This window comes from Schistocerca piceifrons, chromosome 5, assembly GCF_021461385.2.
Source record: "Schistocerca piceifrons isolate TAMUIC-IGC-003096 chromosome 5, iqSchPice1.1, whole genome shotgun sequence".
NCBI classification, from domain to species: domain Eukaryota; kingdom Metazoa; phylum Arthropoda; class Insecta; order Orthoptera; family Acrididae; genus Schistocerca; species Schistocerca piceifrons.
The window spans coordinates 51020831-51041903 of record NC_060142.1 but is presented as its reverse complement, the minus strand read 5'-3'; the positions used below and the strand labels follow the sequence as shown (position 1 = coordinate 51041903).

Genomic DNA, 21073 nt, shown 5'->3' with positions numbered 1-21073 from the left:
ATATTCTCGATGTATTTTGGTTCTAATTGTGACACTAGGTGGTTAAATTTAGTTTCTTCTGTGACAATTTTGCAAATGCTGAACTGTGCTTCTACTTGATAGAACCAAATTTCGGGTTTTTCACTCCAAAAATGCGGAATTTTGATGCTAACCTTGTTTGCTTCCAGTCGATCTTCGGAAACGCTCCCGTTTGTCGTCATATCTTCTTATCACGTCGGGGTCACCAAATATAACTGCTGTAACGTAATATTTGCGGCAGTTCCCAAAAGATGTTGCTCGACGATATTTAGTCTAATTTTAAATCACCAAGAACACACGCCAATTGGCCTGCTTAAGACTTCTTTATCGACTTTTCTTAGCAGCTATCCCAGAATAATAAGATCTTTGTTACCAAAGAATAAACAAAACAAAAATTAAAGATATTACATCATGTTATCAGTAATTAACTATAACTATTAACGGTCTTGGCAACTTCATAAAATATAAAAATTCCATTTAGATTTCATCACTGTTGCCTTTACAGTGTCAACAATTTGACCGAGACCGTGTAGACGTGACTGATGCTGATCGGGAAGGATAGCCATCGGCACCGATCACAGACGACAATGTAAAGGCAATTTTATATTTTCCGACGATGGGTACATACAAGGCAGTTCTCGAATGGCTTTGAGACAATGAATGGATTTCTATTATCGAGGAACTGAACGACTGGTAGAACGTTCAGACTGTTTGTTGTTTATACAGTGATTTGATGACTGTGTTAAAAACAGTGTCGTCTATCCGAGTCACTTTGAAGTGTTGTGCAGCATTCAGTAAAGTGACTTGCCATGATAATGTGTGACTTACCTTTTGAAGTCCCCTCGTACGCTTGCCACATTTCGTATTTCTTTTTATTCCCTTGCGTCGCTCTAATGCGTTGTTGGGGAAAACAATGACGACTCTTCTTACAGCATCAGTTTCATAGTTCCCCTACGATAGTTTCACAGTAGTCAACAACAATGTTCGTCTATTTTGGTCCTGCACCAATCAAGTGTAACTCATCACATAATACGTCAGGCACTCTATTTTTATTTTTGTAAAAGTCAGTGAGAATGAAATCTGGCGCGCGGGATTAGCCGAGCGGTCTGAGGCGCTGCAGTCATGCACTGTGAGGCTGGTCCCGGCGGAGGTTCGAGTCCTCCCTCGGGCATTGATGTGTGTGTTTGTCCTTAGGATAATTTAGGTTAAGTAGTGTGTAAGCTTAGGGACTGATGACTTTAGCAGTTAGTCCCATAAGATTTCACACACATTTCAACTTCTTTTAAGAATGACTTCTGGAAACTTAACACGCGGTTGGAAGTTATGAGGTAGACTCTTAACACAATTACAAAAAGAAGCTTAAATATATACTGAAGAAATTCGTTTTGACAGCCCGTTTCTTGTTCCAGTATTCGCCAGTATTCAATTAATACATTGATCACATGTGATTAGTTTACAAACGGTAGGTGTGCCCCAGGGCAGCGTAATAGGTCCGCTGCTTTTTACGATTTACATAAACGATCTGGTTGATGGTATTGACAGCGGCATTAGACTGTTTGCCGATGATGCTGTAGTCTACAGGAAAGTAGTATCACACAGAAGTTGTGAACAAATCAATGAGGATTTGAAGAAAATAAATTCTTAGTGTAATGACTAGCAGTTATCTCTCATTATTAGTAAGTGTAACCTACTGCGTACAACAAGGCGAAAATCACCATTTATGTACGAGTACAAAATAAATGCGCAGTCTTTGAAAGCGGCACCATCCGTCAAGTATCTGGGCGTGACTATTCGAAATGATCTCAAATGGAATGATCAGATTACACAAGTAACGGGTAAGGCGAACTCTAGATTGCGGTTTATCCTGAAGCGATGCAATCCTTCAACAAAGGAAATAGCTTACAATACGTTAGTTCGTCCAGTCTTAGAGTACTGTTCGTCTGTATGGGACCCTTACCAATTGGGTTGGACTTGCATTCGGAAGGACGACGGTTCAATCCCGCGTCCAGCCATCCTGATTTAGGTTTTCCGTGATTTCCCTAAATCGCTCCAGGCAAATGCCGGGATGGTTCCTTTGAAAGGGCACGGCCGACTTCCTTCCCCATCCTTGCCTAATCCTATGAGACCGATAACCTCGCTGTTTGGTCTCTTCCTCCAAACAACCAACCAACCAACCAATTGGGTCTGATTCAAGAGATTGAGAAGGTCCAAAGAAGAGCGGCAATATTCGTGACTGCTACATTTAGCCATCGCGAGAGCGTTACAAATCTCATAGAAAGTTTGAAGTGGGACACACTTGCAGATAGACGACGCGCTAAACGGAAGGGGCTGCTCACTAAATTCCGAAATCCGATCTTAACCGAGGATATAGAGAACCACCAATTTTCAGATCGCGCAATGATCACCATTCAAAGATAAGGGAAATTGGTGCTCGTACTGAGGCGTTCAGACAGTTGTTTTTTTCCCTCGAGCGATCCGCGAGTGGAAAAGAGGGGGGGGGACTATGACTTCGGCTCGCATTGTGCCCTCCGCCACACACCAAAAGAAAGATTCAAATGTGTGTGAAATCTCATGGGACTTAACTGCTAAGGTCATCAGTTCCTAAGCTTACACACTACTTAACCTAAATTATCCTAAGGACAAACACACACACCCATGCCCGAGGGAGGACTCGAACCTCCGCCGGGACCAGCCGCACAGTCCATGACTGCAGCGCCTTAGACCGCACGGCTAATTCCACGCGGCCGCCACACACCGCTTGGTGGGTAGCGGAGTATATATGTAGATGTAGAACCGTTTCTGCCACAACAGGAATGTTAATATCTACATTATACGCTTACTAAGGGCGACACGGAATAATTCGTACCTTCTGGGGAACATCAGTTGTTTTTAGTACCTGCAACGAGATAAAACTGTGCGCGACATCAAGAGTCCAACCCGTATCAAGACAGTGCGTTACGAAATTCCCTGGCCGAGCACGAGTAACGCAGCGCACCAGAACTTCCATTTGCCACAGTCCTCCTCCCCTCTCCTAGTAAAGGAGAGTAATTCCTTATCACTTAACAGTCCTAAGGCTGCGTAGACACCAACCATTATTCTCAATTCTCCAGATGGTTGAAGATTCTAGTGCCACAACAGGGTGTCAGGGAGGCTCGTCCTAATTTGTTAATACGACATTTTAAACACATTCAGACTGTCTCAAACAAAAGAAAATACTTGCCTCAGCACGCTAAATAATGTACTGTACGTTATTTGACACACGTTCGTTCGTAGGTCCACTGTCATCCCCTCCTTTTTTTTGCTCGATGTCATGAACTAGTTCAAAAATTACAATGCCCTTTTATCCGATCCATCCAAAGAAAATACAGGTGAAGGAGTGGTTGCATTCTGGGGGATTCAAAAGTGTCTCACGAAAAAGTCACTACATGAGAGGTTGAATGTGTAAAGATTGTCTGCAAAAAGCAAGCACATATGCGTCAAAGTGATGAAAAGCTTCCACTTCTTGTTGCTTAGTTATCGGTCACAAAAGAAAAAGAACACGGGTTAAGTAGTCATATTTATTTTCACAATTATAAATAAGCATTTCATAAATCGCTACTCTACACATAATAAGTATTTTTCCATAATTGGCTTGTTCTAAGCTACAAATTATAGATTATTTATAACGTCTGCTGAGGTAACTATAAACAATAAAACTAATATTCGTATTACAACGGTTCCGTTTAGAAATGTCTGCTGCTACATAAGTAAAGATTCTGTAAGTCAAGTATTTACACTCTTGGTATCTCTGTAGACATCACCATGGCTTGAAAATAGTGAGTCTGCAAGGAACTCGAGGTGGCACTCCTTACAAAGTGTAGTTATTTAGCTTTTTATAGGCTTATGCCTTTGTAAATGCGTAAGTACGAAAAAATATCTTTGAATGTTACTACAGATTTTCGTGAACCTGCTACTTACAGTTTTCAGAAGGTGGACAGTAATTTTGGAATGAAGTGTTGATTTACATCAGTTGCAAATCGACAACGTTCAACAATCATCAAAAATCAGAAGCTATCATCCCATCCCCCTAAAAATTTTACTGAGTGCGTATGATGCGACAAAGGACAATACCTAAAAATTATTCCTCCCCGTCATTTTTGTTATGTTCGCAGGAAAGAATAACATTCTGACATTTAAAAAATATCCAAAGCAATAACCGAAAAATTATTGTTTATTTTTTACGTATTCTGTCTCGTTTCTACTGTCATACGGGCGACTGATGTGAAAAAGGTTCGCTGCGTTCTAATGGGTCCGTTTTATGCGTTGTGTGCGAACCTATCATTTCTTAATTCCTACCAAAATCTTGTCCATGCTTTTCGATATTTATGTACTTTAAATATGACGCCATAAATTATATGTGCGTAAGACTACGTCACACCCTGCAAATTTTTGCCAGATACGGATGTTTTAAAGACATATAATTGTGTATCACTACCCTCAGCCACTTAATTGTAAATGTATATGTATTCTCGACGTCGAACGTCCTCCATGCAGTCTCGAATTGCTTTGATGATGATAGATGTAATAATTTGTTAAATTCTCAATTATTAAATAAGTTTTCGTTTCACTGTTCACAGCTGCAACGGGAAGATTAATCCCGCCATCCTGTAGGATATCTTCCACAGGAATAATGAACAATGGTGTAGGCGGTAAGCGCCTATTATATTGTAAATTCGTACTTTTTTAAAATTTTGTTAACATTTTGAGTTTTTTCGTGTTCGTATTTAGCTTTTAGTTTCGTGCTTACGCTATTACTATTAGAAATTGTAGACTCATATTTAGAGTCATACTGTGTGTACGTCCAGACTCATCAAAAGTACACTTTTTAAAGTTAATGTCATCAGTTCTTTTCTTTGTTAACCATTAAAACACAGTTACTGTGTTTGTCAGAATTTGTCTCTCTGAATGTGACCGGAAAATAATTTATTTCATTCTACATTATATGAAATTTGCACGATGTAAAAAGCCGTATATGCTATTTCCAAGCTACAAGACTTACTTCATATGCAGTTACTGTCATGACTTATTTTTATTGTTGAATTAGTTTCAACAGGACACTTGTTTTACATTTCTATCGCACCTTCTGCAGTATTGTACTCAACTCTAGATAATTCAAAACGTTGGACGAACATAAAGTTTCGAATGAAACGTCCTGATGGATTAAAATTGTGTGCTGTACTGATTCTCGAATCTGGAACCCCTTACCGACTGAGCAGTACAGGTACTACAAGTTGCCCTCACAGCTTTAACTGCCATTCTCCGAGTACCACGACGAAGCTGTGAGAGCGAGTCGTGAGCTGTACCCGGATAGCTCAGTCGGTAACAGCAATGCCCGCGGTGGACAAGGTTCCTTGTTTTAATATGCCACAACGTTTCAGAATACTGCACATTCCTCTGCAGAGTGAGATATTCGTACTGAGAAGCACTGAATGTCTGAAAAACCACACTTGTTATTGAAATAAGTACACTAAAGTATGATTTTCCAGTAGATAAAACAAGTAAATTTACAAGAAATACTCAGAGTGAAATAAAAGGATACCGACAAACTTTCAGAGGTTGTAGAAACTCTCTTTAGGACCAAAAGTGAGATGTGGAAGAACAGACATCTTATTTGATCCAGCAGCCATACAATAGATTGCTGCAATGGTTTAATGACGTTAGCCGCATTTGCGCATTGAAATGAATCAGTAGTAGTAGGTGAACATTAGTTTCAGACCGGGACTCTAACCCGAATCTGCCGCTGAACGCGAGCGGCCGCCTCAACCGCATCGACTATTCGAGCACACTTCCCATACAGCCCAAGTTCCAAGCCTGTTACACTGCTACCCATAAAGCCCTAACTCACAGTTCCTGATTCCCGTAAGGGATCGGGGTGTCTAAGACCAATGATCCTTTCTTCGGTGCCATGCCCGAGCTCTTCCCGGACACAAGAACTACGAGTAAGTGGTCCATTGGTATGCGGCGCTAAGTCAGTAGGTTGTAACAGGCTGGGAATTTGGGTTGAATGGGAAGCATGCTCAGATGGCTGAGGCGGGAGGTCCGGAGTGGAGTGCCAGTCCGACACAAACTTTTAAGTGTTACCATTCACTCATTTCGATGCCGAAATGCGGATAAACTCACTACAACTTTGGAAAAATGAGTTTAGGGAGATATGTCCGGAAAAGTCCTTCCAGTGATCTACAGAGCGTCGAAATTACAGGGGACAAACCCTGCCAATAGTCGCTTCGACAGCAAACATCTGAAAGCACTGAAGACCTTACACGGCGCCGAAGGCGTTCACGCCTATCATAACTCTGCTTAGAATCTGGTAGCGAAAAATCTCATCTCTTCTGTCCGAGGGTTAATCCCTGTGGACGTTCTCTACCTCTGTTGGATACGTTTTCCAGACATGGCTTCCTATGCTCAAGATGCCCCCTATGATCCCTCTAAGTCAGTATCGTATTTTTATTACTAGTGTGTATTTAAGAAGAGATCGACACTGTTTCGGACAGACGAACTTCACACCTGGAAAATACGGCGGAGACAACTTCAGAGATGGTAACAAGTCCTATGAAGGTGTTTTACACAGGGTGAGCAGAAGTGAAATGGCTTACAAAATATTTCATGCCCCTTACGATAGGCAACCCAGCTTACGCCATTTGCACGTGGAGCACATGATGTAGATGGGTTGCCTATCTTAAGGTGTACGAATTATTTTCTGGTTCAGTTCAATTCTGACACCTGAGTGTAGGCTCGCAAATTATCAATGATTTTTCGTGGAGTGCCAGACACTGAACCACCGAGCGGGTGTCTCGTTAAGCAGAAGTGAAGCGGGTGAGTGAGGCTGTTGGGTGGTGCGGGTTCCCTGAGACAGACGCCGTGGAGTGGCTCCACGGTGGAGAGCCTACTCGTCGTCGTAGTCGTAGTCGGGGTCCCGGCAGGCCGGGATGGGCGGGCAGTCGGCGGTGGCGCACTGCACCTGCTGCAGGTAGCACTCGCGGCCCGGCGGGCACTCGTGCACCGAGCACGCGTTCGCCGCCGGCGAGCACCGGTCCGCGTCTGCAACAACAACAAAACAACCACTGTACAGTCTCTCCTCCCTAAGCAGTACACAAATGTTCCAGAGAAACTACCTGCCTTCCGCATCTCACCACTGATTACTACTGTTAGACACATACGATTACTGTCAACAAGTATGCGCCTGAAGATGACGATGTAACAACATCGAAACTAGTTGCCAATAAAACCAACACCTTAATACAGCTGGAGGAATTACGTCATTTTTTAACATATACAGGGTGTTACAAAAAGGTACGACCAACCTTTCAGGAAACATTCCTCACACACGAATAAAGAAAAAATATTATGTGGACATGTGTCCGGAAACGCTTAATTTCCATGTTAGAGCTCATTTTAGTTTCGTCAGTATGTACTGTACTTCCTCCATTCACCGCCAGTTGGCCCAATTGAAGGAAGGTAATGTTGACTTCGGTGCTTGTGTTGACATGCGACTCATTGCTCTACAGTACTAGCATCAAGCACATCAGTACGTAGCATCAACAGGTTAGTGTTCATCACGAACGTGGTTTTGCAGTCAGTGCAATGTTTACAAATGCGGACTTGGCAGATGCCCATTAGATGTATGGATTAGCACGGGGCAATAGCCGTGGCGCGGTACGTTTGTATCGAGACAGATTTCCAGAACGAAGGTGTCCCGACAGGAAGACGTTCGAAGCAATTGATAGGCGTCTTACGGAGCACAGAACATTCCAGCCTATGACTCGCGACTGGGGAAGACCTAGGTCCTAGAACGACGAGGACACCTGCAATGGACGAGGCAATTCTTCGTGCAGTTGACGATAACCCTAATGTCAGCGTCAGAGAAGTTGCTGCTGTACAAGGTAACGTTGACCAAGTCATTGTATGGAGAGTGCTACGGGAGAACCAGTTGTTTCCGTACCGTGTACAGCGTGTGCAGGCACTATCAGCAGCTGATTCACCTCCACGGGTACACTTCTGCGAATGGTTCATCCGACAATTTGTCAATCCACATTTCAGTGCAAATGTTCTCTTTACGGATGAGGCTTCATTCCAACGTGATCAAATTGCAAATTTTCACAATCAACATGTGTGGGCTGACGAGAATCCGCACGCAATTGTGCAATCACGTCATCAACACAGATTTTCTGTGAACGTTTGGGCAGGCATTGTTGGTGATTTCTTGATTGGGCCCCATGTTCTTCCACCTACGCTCAATGGAGCACGTTATCACGATCTCATACGGGATACTCTACCTGTGCTGCTAGAACATGTGCCTTTACAAGTACGACACAACATGTGGTTCATGCACGATGGAGCTCCTGCACATTTCAGTCGAAGTGTTCGTACGCTTCTCAACAACAGATTCGGTGACCGACGGATTGGTAGAGGCGGACCAATTCCATGGCCTCCACGCTCTCCTGACCTGACGCTCTCTTGACTTTCATTTATGGGGGCATTTGAAAGCCCTTGTCTACCCAACCCCTGTACCAAATGTAGAGACTCTTCGTGCTCGTATTGTGGACGGCTGTGATACAATACGCCATTCTCCAGGGCTGCATCAGCGCATCAGGGCTTCAATGCGACGGAGGGTGGATGCATGTATCCTCGCTAACGGAGGACATTTTGAACATTTCCTGTAACAAAGTGTTTGAAGTCACGCTGGTACGTTCTGTTGCTGTGTGTTTCCATTCCATGATTAAGGGGCTCCGGAACGCTCTATACTTGCAATGTTAAAATAACGCTTATAAATTACATCTTTCCTCACAAAGTATTTGAGGTAGGCAGTTGAACTTTTTACAGATTATTTATTGGAATATGGGCTACAACTTAACAAAGGGATTTTACAAAATTTTAGTTCAGTTATTAAAGATGATTTTTTTTCAATTGTAATGAAAATTCACAACATTTTTTTGCAATTTTTTATTTATATATTCAAAAATATACAGTTTTTTGGAAAAAGGCTGTGTTAAATTATGCAGAAGGTACTGTGTAACATTTACTGAAAGTTTGAAACAAATATGTTTGGAAGATCCTTAGAAAACATGTAATTAGTATGAGAAAATAAAAGTTTTGGGAATCGAGCGACAAAGATTGGATTAACTTTTTAGTGCATTCCAGGTCCATAGGATGGATTATCTTCATCCTCTGCAAACTCCTCCTCCAGCTTCCTCTTGTTCCTCCTCCTGTTTACTCTTGCTTGTATTTCTAGACTCTTTACAGCCCTGTCTGCAGCCCGAAGGCGTTCCTTGTCTAAAGCAAGCATTGCTCGTTGTTGTGTTCGTAGGTTTTGCTACCATTTTCTTCAGTTGCAGTTACTGCAACACTGTTCCAAAAGGTGGTCATGTATGAACACTTATCACATTTCAGTTGTATTTCACTAGCAAGTCCTACGTGCTTTATTATGGAGAGTTCCAGACTAACTTCACTACAATGAATACATCTTACACAGTTTGAAAAAATTCCTTTGAGAACCGACATATCAAATATTTCATTCACGTCCGATTCGCCCATAAAACATTCATAGTTTTCACTCATTGAACCAAGCTTCTTCTGTGAAGTATTTTCTTTCCCACTTTGACTGCTATGGGCAGGTGTACTTGAGAGGTTAGGTTCACTCACTTGGTTATCGTCTTTATTGTTTACAGTAATAACACATACCTTTGGCTTTCCAACATTTCTCCTTTTCTTAAAAGCCTTCAGAGGATTTCTAATAACTTTACTTTTACTCATTATTATACTTCAACAAAACGGAGACTCAAGAAACAGAATTAATTACGAATATTTTCGAGATAACGACAGAGTAAATAAACATGAAACAATCGAAAATCACACCAGCGATATATATTGAACCACCACAGGTTAGCCACAACACATACTTTATCTCACATCACTAAAATGTACCTGATGAACGCGGACGTTAATAATAACATCATTTGACAGCAGTTTAACAGCGCCACAGTGGGTCACGCCCATGTAGAACACATTTCAAAAAAAATTTAAAAATAGTTGTAGTCTTCGGAATTGAATAAATTATATATCTATTAAAAGGTAATATTCTGCAGACTCAGAAAACGCAAAAAAGTAAAAATTGAACTTTTCATGATTTTGAGCCTTTCCGGAGCCCCTTAATGTGATTTGAAGAGAAGCAATAAAATGAGCTGTAACATGGAAAGTAAGCGTTTCCGGACACATGTCCACATAACATATTTTCTTTCTTTGTGTGTGAGGAATGTTTCCTGAAAGTTTGGCCGTACCTTTTTGTAACACCCCTGTATTATACCAGCTGACGTCCCAAGTCGTCCGTTTTAATTATGGATATAAGAAAATGTATTGAGCGTGTAATTCATAACTTTTAAGAGGTTTTCGTCAAGCAGACGTCTAAAATAAGATGACCGTACAAAATATTAGCTACCCTAGCGATACCCAAGTTTGATAGGGTGGCTATGATAAGGAGGAAGAGAATCGCTGCTCAGAATGATGTCAAACTTGAACATCCCGTTTTGACACAGGGGGAAACGTCATGGAACAAAAAAAAATTAACGAAAATTTGACCAACAGATGGCGCTGTAAGCGTCGTAATACGCGCGCCAACAGACTAATGGCACACTGCTGTTCCTCAGTTTGCTTCTGAGACGCCTCACATAAGTGTCTCCGAGAAGGATCGCGTGCTGCTGGTAAACCTTCTTTACAAGAACTGTGACTATGCCCCAGAATGCCTGCTGAAGTTCTGGATACTGAAGGGTACGAAAAAGGCTTGTGCCCGTGAGCGCTAAGAGTCTGGAGTAAGTGATTACAAAATTCGAAAAGAGGTCCTGAAGTACAGTCTAACAGGGAGAGGAGCAGTTGTTCTGGCGTCTGTCGAAGATGTGGCCACAGCACTGCGGGACATGTCGAGCGGTGGTGTGCAAACATCCACAGGAAACTGCCGGAACATCGGAAATGCCTGCGAGCACAGGGCATAAAAACCTACAAAACATCCTGCATTGGTATTCATACAAAATCATCCATGTTCAGGAGTTGCTTCCTACTGACCTGCTAGAAAGACAAAGTGGACAATGAATGGCCATGGAACATTCTGTAGACAGACGAAGTCCATTGTCATCTCCAAAGACAAGTTAATACGCAGAACTGCAGAATATGGGCAACAGATAAACAGCATGCACATCAACTAGTAGCATTTCATTCCGCAAAGATGACTGTGTGGCGCGGGCTGACGGCATTGTTTACCGTAGGTCCGTATTTTTTTCGAGGAGAGGCATCCTGCGTGTCCCATTACCTGTACCATCATTGGTAAACGCTATGAGAGTCTTCTGTGCCCCAAAATCATTCTAACCCTTCAACAGCGTGGATGTGTGGGTAGCATCATTCATGTACAAGCTGACGCTCCTGCGCACATTGCACAGCCAGTGAAACGACTGCTGCACGGGCATTTCAGAAATGCTTGAATTATCAACAAATGGTGCAAATGGCTCTGAGCACTATGGGACAACTTCCGAGGTCATCAGTCCCCTAGAGCTTAGAACTACTTAAACCTAACTAACCTAAGGACATCTCACACATCCATGCCCGAGGCAGGATTCGAACCTGCGACCGTAGAGGTCGCGCGGTTCCAGACGAATTATCAACCATCAGCTGTCATTTCTCTACTGTGTGACCGTCCGGATCATTTGATCTTAGTCTGTATGACTTGTGACTGTGGGGTTATCTGAAAGATGTTATGTTCAGTGCTCAAATTATAAAAGTAGCTGAATTGAAGGCACGCATTGTGCAACACATTCTGAACGTGACCCCTGAAGCCATCCGATCTGTTGTGGAACATGCTGTTTCTCGATTTCAACTTATGGCAGAAAAAGGTGGACAGCTATTGAATGTGTCTTGCGTCAGTCCCACGACAATTAAAAGCCTATGCAATTTTGCTTTTTATGCGGTTTTTGCCCCAGCACAACTAAAAACCGATTTTTCCCGTCAGATGTGGCACAACCTTGCCGCGCTGGATGGGTTTACCTAACTAACAGTGCCGTAACTGTTCGCTGCAGAATTTGTGGAGTCATGCACATTCTGCAGTACGGGTGGTGTAATGTGCAACTCAGATCACAGCCGTCGTATTGCGATTCATCTGTCATTTGTAAAAGACCCCATTTACGTTAAGACGATTACAGTGCCACCTATTTTTAAAATATTCGTTAATTTCTTATTTTCTTCCATGATTTTTCCCAGTGCTTCAATAATATGCTGTTCAAATTTGATGTCATTCTGAGCAGTGGTTTTGTTTCTACAGCGTTTTCACACTGGAACCTTAATTATGGACAGTCTGTATATTTAAATCATTTTCCTTCCCAGCAGTCTTGCTTCCACCCTTTCAGTCCGCCTTTTCTTGACGAAGAGAAACGCTATATGGTCAAAAGCATCTGAAACCCGTTTAGTAGACATTAATATGTTCCGTGTCCATCATTTGCCTTTATGAAAATTTTAACTCTGCTGGAAACACTTTCGATGAGGTGTCTGAATTTCTGTGGAGGAATAGCAGTCCATTCTGCTTCAACAGCCGAAAACACAGAAGGCAGTGATGTTGCCTGCTGGCGTCTGATGCGAAGTCGACTCTCTGAGTCTTGCCATCACCTTCGGGTTGGGGGCTCCGGGCAGACCAGCCCATTTCAAGAAAGTTGTTCTCCACAAATCACTGCCTCGCAGTGCTGCTTTATGACAGCGTGCATACAAACAATCATCGTCTCCGAGCTGTTCCTCTGCTGTACACAATGTTGTAAAATAAAGCTGTTCTCATATCCTTCCGCACTTATCGTTTTCTTAAGCGCAATAAGGAGACCACACCCTAACCACGAAAAACATATAGCATCACCTCTTCTGCCCTTCACTATTGGCACTACACATGATGGCATGCAAAAGTTCTCCAGGCATTCGACAAGCCCAAACCCATCCATCCTACAGGCACAGAGTGTAGGTGACTCATCATTCCAAATCACTCATTTCCACTCATCCAGTGTCCAGTGGTAACGTTGTTTATACCACCCCAAGTCCGGCTTAGCACTGACTTCGAAGTGTGCGGCGAATGGGGACCTTCTCGACCATTCTACCTAGTTATTTGTGGCGCCCTACGCACGGTCATTGTACGAGTGTAGCTGGACTGCCGGTGGTACTTTGCGTCTCACGAGTGATTCGTTCCGCTGATTTAATGAGACTTTTTACAATCATCTCCCGCAATGCTCGGCAGTGCCTGTCCATCAGTACTTGGGGTCTGACTGGTCTTTGTTTATCTGTGTTGTTGCTTCGCGTTTCCACTTCACAGTCACATCACCAACAGTCGACTTGAGCCGCTTTAGATGAGCTGAAATGTCCCTGATGCATTTGTTACTCAGTTGGTTCGAAATCACTTAGCTCTCCCGTCCGACCCGTTATGCTGTTACTGCTTGTCACTGTCAACACAATACTCTCCGCCTCTCGTTAACATCTATTGGTCGATTCCGCATTACATAGGCGTGTCCTGATAACTTTTGTCCAGATCGTGTATGTATTATGGATTTTTGTTTTCGTGGCAGCTTCTATATCCTTTACGATCTCCTACCCACGAGTCCACAGGACAAAAAAAGTTATCTACCAAACAAATACAGTATGAAAGTATCGAAATCAAAGGAACACATACAATGCGAACAAACATTTCAATGATAACCAAGACTTTTACTCTTCAGTGTGTGACGTAAGTTACAATGGGAAACACGACATAAAAATAAATTACCTTAATTTCAGTGATAGCCTTGTACTTGTATTCAGACTCCTTCCCTTTGGCCAAGTTAGAATAGGGATCTCTTTGGACTTCTTAAAGGACACCCGGGAAGGAAAAAACGGAAGACATCCTAACTAACGTGACTACGCTTTCCGTCCTTTCATTCTTTTTCATTCACTGTCGTTCATTATGCTACATCAAAAAAGAAAAACCGGCCGCTGTGACCGAGCGGTTCTAGGCGCTTCAGTCCGGAACCGCGCTGCTACTACGGTCGCAGGTTCGAATCCTCCCTCGGGTATGGATGGGTGAGATGTCCTTAGGTTAGTTAGATTGAAGTAGTTCTAAGTCTAGGGGACTGATGACCACAGATGTTAAGTCCCATAGTGCTTAGAGCCATTTGAACCATTTTAAAAAAGAAATGATCGATTTGTAATTGCTTCAATCAAAAATGGCTGCTGCCAAGGGCGCTCATACAACTTTTTTTGTGGGGGGAGGGGGGGGGGGGAAGGGGGCCTCTCGACCTGGAGACCTGGTATATTTTCAATATTTTGAAAGACGAATGACGATTTGTAAGTAGCCACAAAAATGTTTCACAAAAACCTGTGTAATACTGATTTTTGAATCGTTTTCTTGAAAGAAAAACACCTGAATACACCATATTTTTCCTCTTCCAGAGAGCTAGGGGGAGGGGGACGTGGCCCTACCTTCTCCATAGCTGTAGGTGCCCTTGGCTGCTGTCGATAATGGACTTATGCTAGCAGCTGATTCTCGAACAATGGGAACCATTAAATCTCAAATGAAATTGAAACTACTATACGCATCTAACTGCCCAAGGCGCTAGAATCTGTTGCTACCACGGTGTGTCGCAAATGCCTTTATTTAGCGTTTTCTTCGTTCAGGTAAGATCTAGGTTTCACTCCTCAAAATGCTACTTACAAGCATGCAGCTTCTACTGCAGTGGTGTAAATCTAATTTGAACGCAGCAGGCAAGGAAACTAGGTACTGGTACTAATGGCAGTTTTGGATCCAGAATGATAAGAGTCTCAGTTTCTGATGTGATGTACGCCGCGGCTCACGAGTTTACCTCCCGTTCTCTGATAAGCTGGAGTATCAAAGATATACAACGACTGTGTATTGCAGAGCAGGTACTTCAAGTTTCAAAACGCCTTACTAGGATATTTAGCGTTTTTAATGCCATCATCATCTTCTTCATCTAAAATGTTCATTAATTTCCCATTCTCCGTTCTATGCAGACTTTTAATATTTGTTACTACATCAGCTGCGGTATGAGTATCTCCAGTTTCCCTTTACTGTCCTTTATGTATTACGAGGTGATGTGGACCACAACATCCTTGGTGTTTTCTAAGGGTTTTCACTGCGCACCATACGACAAAAAATTTTCAACCAATAATTTCTATGACACATACTAATACATCTACATACATACTCCGCAATCCACCATACGGTGCGTGGCGGAGGGTACCCCGTATCACAACTAGCATCATCTCTCCCTGTTCCACTCCCAAACAGAACGGCCTATATGCCTCTGTACGAGCCCTAATCTCTCTTATCTTTGTGGTCTTTCCGCGAAATATAAGTTGGCGGCAGTAGAATTGTACTGGAGTCAGCCTCAAGTGCTGGTTCTCTAAATTTCCTCAGAAGCGATTCACGAAAAGAACGCCTTCTTTCCTCTAGAGACTCCCACCCGAGTTCCTGAAGCATTTCCGTAACACTCGCGTCATGATCAAACCTACCAGTAACAAATCTAGCAGCCAGCCTCTGAATTGCTTCTATGTCCTCGAGCAGTACTCAAGAATAGGTCGTATTAGTCTTTTATAAGCAGTCTTCATTACAGATGAACCACAGATGAACCACATCTTCCCAAAATTCTACCAATGAACCGAAGACGACTATCCGCCTTCCCCACAACTGCCATTACAAGCTTGTCCCACTTCATATCGCTCTGCAGTGTTACGCCCAAATATTTAATCGCCGTGACTGTGTCAAGCGCTAGACTAATAATGGAGTATTCAAACATTAAGGATTCTTTTTCCTATTCATCTGCATTAATTTACATTTATCTATATTTAGAGTTAGCTGCCATTCTTTACACCATTCCCTGGGGCACTCCAGATGATACCCTCACCTCCGATGAAAACCCACCATCGAGGACAACGTACTGGGTTCTATTACTTAAGAAGTCTTCGAGCCACTCACATATTTGGGAACCAATCCCGTACGCGCGTACCTTAGTTAGGAGTCTGCAGTGGGGCACCGAGGCAAACGCTTTCCGGAAGTCAAGAAATATGGCATCCGTCTGATACCCTTCATCCATGGTTCGCAAGATATCATGTGAAAAAAAAGGCGATTTGAGTTTCGCAGGAGCGATGCTTTCTAAAGCCGTGCTGATGCATAGACAGGAACTTCTCTGTCTCAAGGAAATTCATTATATTCGAACTGAGAATATGTTCGAGAATCCTGCAACAAACCGATGTTAAGGATGTTGGTCTGTAATTTTGAGGATCCGTCCTTCTAACCTTCTTATATACAGGCGTCACCTGCGCTTGTTTCCAGTCGCTCGGGACTTTACGTTGGGCAAGAGATTCGCGATAAATGCGAGCTAAGTAAGGAGCAATGCAGTAGAGTACTCTATGGAAAACCGAATTGGAATCCCATCAGGACATGGCGATTTATTTATTTTTAACCCATGCAGCTGCTTCACAACCCCAGCGATGTCTATCACTATGTCCTCCATACGGGAATCTGTACGAGACTCAAACGGCGGTATGTTCGTACGATCCTCCCGCGTGAAAGATTTCTCAAATGCTAAATTTAAAATTTCAGCTTTCGTTTTGTTGTCTTCCGTTGCCAGGCCATACTGATCAGTGAGTGACTGGATGGAAGCCTTCGACCCGCTTACGGATTTTACGTAAGACCAGAATTTCCTTGGGTTTTCAGCAATATGTTTTGCTAAGGTATGCGGTGGTAGTGGTTGTATGCTTCGCGCATCACTCTTTTTACAGCAGCACGAATCTCTACTAACTTTTGCCTATCCTCATTCTCCCAATCTTTCTTATATCGCGAGTGCAACTGTCTTTGTTTCCTGAGCATTCTCCAAATTGCGCTAATAAGCCACGGTGGATCTTTTCCGTCCGTAACCCACTTTTTCGGCACATACTTCTCCAATGCGTGATTTACAATGTGTTTAAAATTTGCCCATAATTCTTCCACGTCCATCGTACCGGAAGTAAATGAAGTCGATTCATTTACTAAGCGGGATGATAAGAACTGCTTATCTGCTCTTTCTAGTAAGAATACTCTTCTAGCCTCCTTGACCGACTTTTTAACTTTCGTAACCATAGTCGTAATGACAACATCATGATCACTAATCCCTGTCTCAACACAGACACCGTCGATGAGGTCTGGTCTGTTCGTGGCTACCAGATCTAAAATATTTCCATTACGGGTTGGCTGTCGATTTAGCTGCTAAAGACAGTTTTCGGATAATGAGTTCAAAAGTAATTCACACGACGGCTTGTCTGTACCACCTGTAATGAATCCATAGACATCCCAGTCAATAGTAGGTAGGTTGAAGTCACCTCCGACTAATATAGCATGATCCGGGTACTTCTGCGATACAGAGTGTAGACTCCCTTTGAATGATTCTAGAACTGTTACGGTGGAACCTGGTGGCCGGTAATAACACCCAACAATTAACTTTATTTCTCCTAGCCCTGTTAAATGTGTCCAGATGACTTCACAATCACACTCTACTTCGACCTCAGTAGACACAATATTTTTGTCAACTGCAATGAAGACACCACCTCCTACGGTGTCCAATCTGTCTTTCCGATGCACGTTCCAACCCTCACTAAATGTTTCAGAACTTCCTATCTCACGGTTCAGCCAGGTCTCAGTCGCGAGAATAATTTGCGCGCAACACGCTTCCTGGAGGGCAGTAAATTCAGGAACTTTATTCCGAATACTCTGAAAATTTACTGCTAATATCTTGATAGCTGAAGTGTCTTTACACTGAGCGCGTCCTGATTTCCCAGCCTGCATATCGACTGGCGAGTGTTCATCAGGACGCCTCGCACTACTGCCTAGCATTAAAAAAAACCATGTGCACGCCACAAGTACATTGTTGTTTTACCTGTCTAACAGTTGGTTAGCATAAACATCTAAGTTATGGACAACATTTTAAATTACTGGTTACAATACAGTCAAAAAGTTTAACAAAATACAACATGGCGAAATATTTTTTCGTATAAAAGGAATTTCGTGTCAAACGGTGCATGCAAAGGAAAAACTATACAGAGTGATTCAATTTACAACTTTGGGGTGATAAAGAAATTTGTTGAGATAACTTGCAGAATCAGTGGATGTGTCATTTCGTAGAAAACAACCTCCAGTTTGATTCCCGTAACGCTTCAGCACGCCATTCCGCCACCAGGAGCGCCAGAGTAGTCCACAGTTAAAATTGTTAATTTCACTGGTGCGGAGCGTGCTCGCTGTTGTGTTTTCGTTTCATGAAACGAACTCTGCAAAAATTGTTCGGCGTAAATTTTGCACCGCATACGCTAAAGAACGTCCAAGGACGCCTACAATTTACTCTTGGCACAAGAACTTTGTTGAGAATTATGTCGAACAGGTTCGGGAGAGATTTGCCTGTAGTCCACAAGATCAACGCGACGCGCGTCTCGCGAGACAGGCATTCCACAAAGGACTGTCTGGCGAGTACTGCATGGACGTTTACACTTGAAACCATGCAGATTCACAACGCCACATGACATTAGTGATGCAGATAAGACTGCTAGTGGGCAAGTCTGTGCGGAAATGTTGCTCGGATATAGGACGACGAGGCACAATAATATCCAGCGATGAGTCAACACTTACAAGGGGAGGCCGCCAATTGTGAAATTCAGATTCGATTCATACTGCGCATAATAAAAGCTCATGGCCAGAGGTGTAATGTGGCAAAGCACCAAGATGCACTTCTCAGCCGTTGTCGAGAAAATCGACAGTTAAAAGAAACCGTTGCGATGAAATACTCTCTACGATTTACAATTTCCTACAGCGTCGTGGCGCAGCGGTAGCTCGGGTTCGTAATCGGAAGGTCGCTGGATCGAATCTCGCGCCATGCAACCTTTTTTTTAGTATTTGTTTTTTGTAATTAATATATATATATATGTAATTAATATATATATATTATATTTTTGTAATTAATATATATATATATATATTACAAAAAACAAATACTAAAAAAAAAGGTTGCATGGCGCGAGATTCGATCCAGCGACCTTCGGATTACGAACCCGAGCTACCGCTGCGCCACGACGCTGTAGGAAATTGTAAATCGTAGAGAGTATTTCATCGCAACGGTTTCTTTTTAACTGTCGATTTTCTCGACAACGGCTGAGAAGTGCATCTTGGTGCTTTGCCACATTACACCTCTGGCCATGAGCTTTTATTATGCGCAGTATGAATCGAATCTGAATTTCACAATTGGCGGCCTCCCCTCGTTAATATCAGAAGCATGATGAACACCCACAACTGCAGAATACGGGGCAGCGAAAATCCACATGCAATCCTGGAAAATATTCGCGACAGCTCCATAGTTAATGTGTTTTGTACCCTTAGCAAACAGAGTGTACGGCTCTTTGATCTTCATGGAGAAAACTGTCACTGATATTATGTATCTGGATATGCCCGAAAACTTTTTAGTTCCACAGAGCGCTGAAGATTAGCGAGATGAAATGGCCGCGCGGAGTGGCTGCGCGGTTAGAGGCGCCATGTCACGGATTGCGCGGCCCTTCCCGCCGGAAGTTCGAGTCCTCCCTCGGGCATGTGTGTGTGTGTCTTTTGTTCTTAGCATAAGTTAAAGATAGTTTAAGTACTGTGTAAGTCTAGGGACCGGTGTTCTCAGCAGTTTGGTCCCTTAGGAATTCACACACATTTGAACATTCAAGAGGAAACGGTTTACTGCCAGCAAAATGATGCATCGCCTCATTTCCTCAAGGAAGTTCGAGATTTCCTCGATAATCGCTTCCCAGGTCATTGAGGGCTTACTAGACTTGATACCACCTGATTTCTTTCTCTGGGATTTTATTAAATACCGTTTGCGTATTCCTCCTCTGCCAAACAATTTAGCAGACCTGAAAAAAGTTACGCTCGATTTACTGCAACGAGTGTGGGAACAAATTCATTACCAGTGGGATGTTTGCCGCATCACAAATGGTAGTCACATCTAACCAAAATGACACTTGACGCTTTTTTGTGAAACTTAAGGTTGTTCGCTACAAAATGACACACTGCGTATTCTGTATGTTATCTCAATAAATTTCAGTATCATTCCAAAATTGTAAAGTCCTTTTCCACTCAACCTGTCCTGTATGTTTAATCTCGTCTAATTTTATTACAATGCAGTAACTCGATTTCACTCCAAAATTTGCTCTTAAGCTCCAATATCTGTATACCACAGAGTATTGCTTTCTGGAGAATATCCTCTTTTTTTACAGTATTTTTTTCAGCTTCAAATTTCCGACAAATTGTTCGACATTATACTTCGTTGTATTCATTTCACCATTCGAATGCTCATCTTCACATGCTGGTCACTAAGTTCTTCATTTCTGATGTAACAGAAAGGAACTGTGATGTAGATTTTATTTTCAAATTTTGTGTCTTTTACATCCATGCGATCTTTAGAGCCTTAAACTAGCTACAAAATACTTTTTGTCATAGTCGGCGCTGTACACACACCGTCATCTTGATCAGATGGTCAGCAACAAAAAATGTGTGTGAAATCTTATGGGACTTAACTACTAAGGTCATCAGTCCCTAAGCTTACACACTACTTAACCTAAATTATCCTAAGGACAAACACACACACCCATGCCCGAGGGAGGACTCGAACCTTCGCCGGGACCAGCCGCACGGTCAGCAACAAATTCATCCAGTGATATTGTATGACTGTTTAATAACGTGGAAACTTTCCCAAACATTCCATCAGCTTAGTTTCAATACCCATTCATTCTTGAGGCACCAAACAATTTTGTAACATGGAGAATTTCTCATGGTGAAAAAAAAATATTCAGTCGACTTTGGAATCATCCAGTTCCACGCATAATTCACATGCAAGGATGCCGTACACAGGAACGATGTGTCACGTTAATCCGTCGCCATGTGGCACCACCTGCCCGTACTCAGCACGTGTGTGGGCAAATCGCAGGTCGCTTGTAATCACACGCAATCTGATGC

General features: G+C 42.7%; 1 protein-coding gene across 1 annotated transcript in view; it reads right to left on the bottom strand.

The window, feature by feature from the left end:
- Positions 1–3556: 3556 nt before the first annotated feature.
- The window catches only part of LOC124797851, a 192035-nt gene continuing 174518 nt past the window's right edge, over positions 3557–21073 (bottom strand). The window contains exon 4 of the mRNA XM_047260914.1: positions 3557–7095. Coding sequence (XP_047116870.1) covers positions 6941–7095 — 155 coding nt within the window. The 3' untranslated portion in view covers positions 3557–6940. The remainder of the gene's footprint in view (positions 7096–21073) is intronic.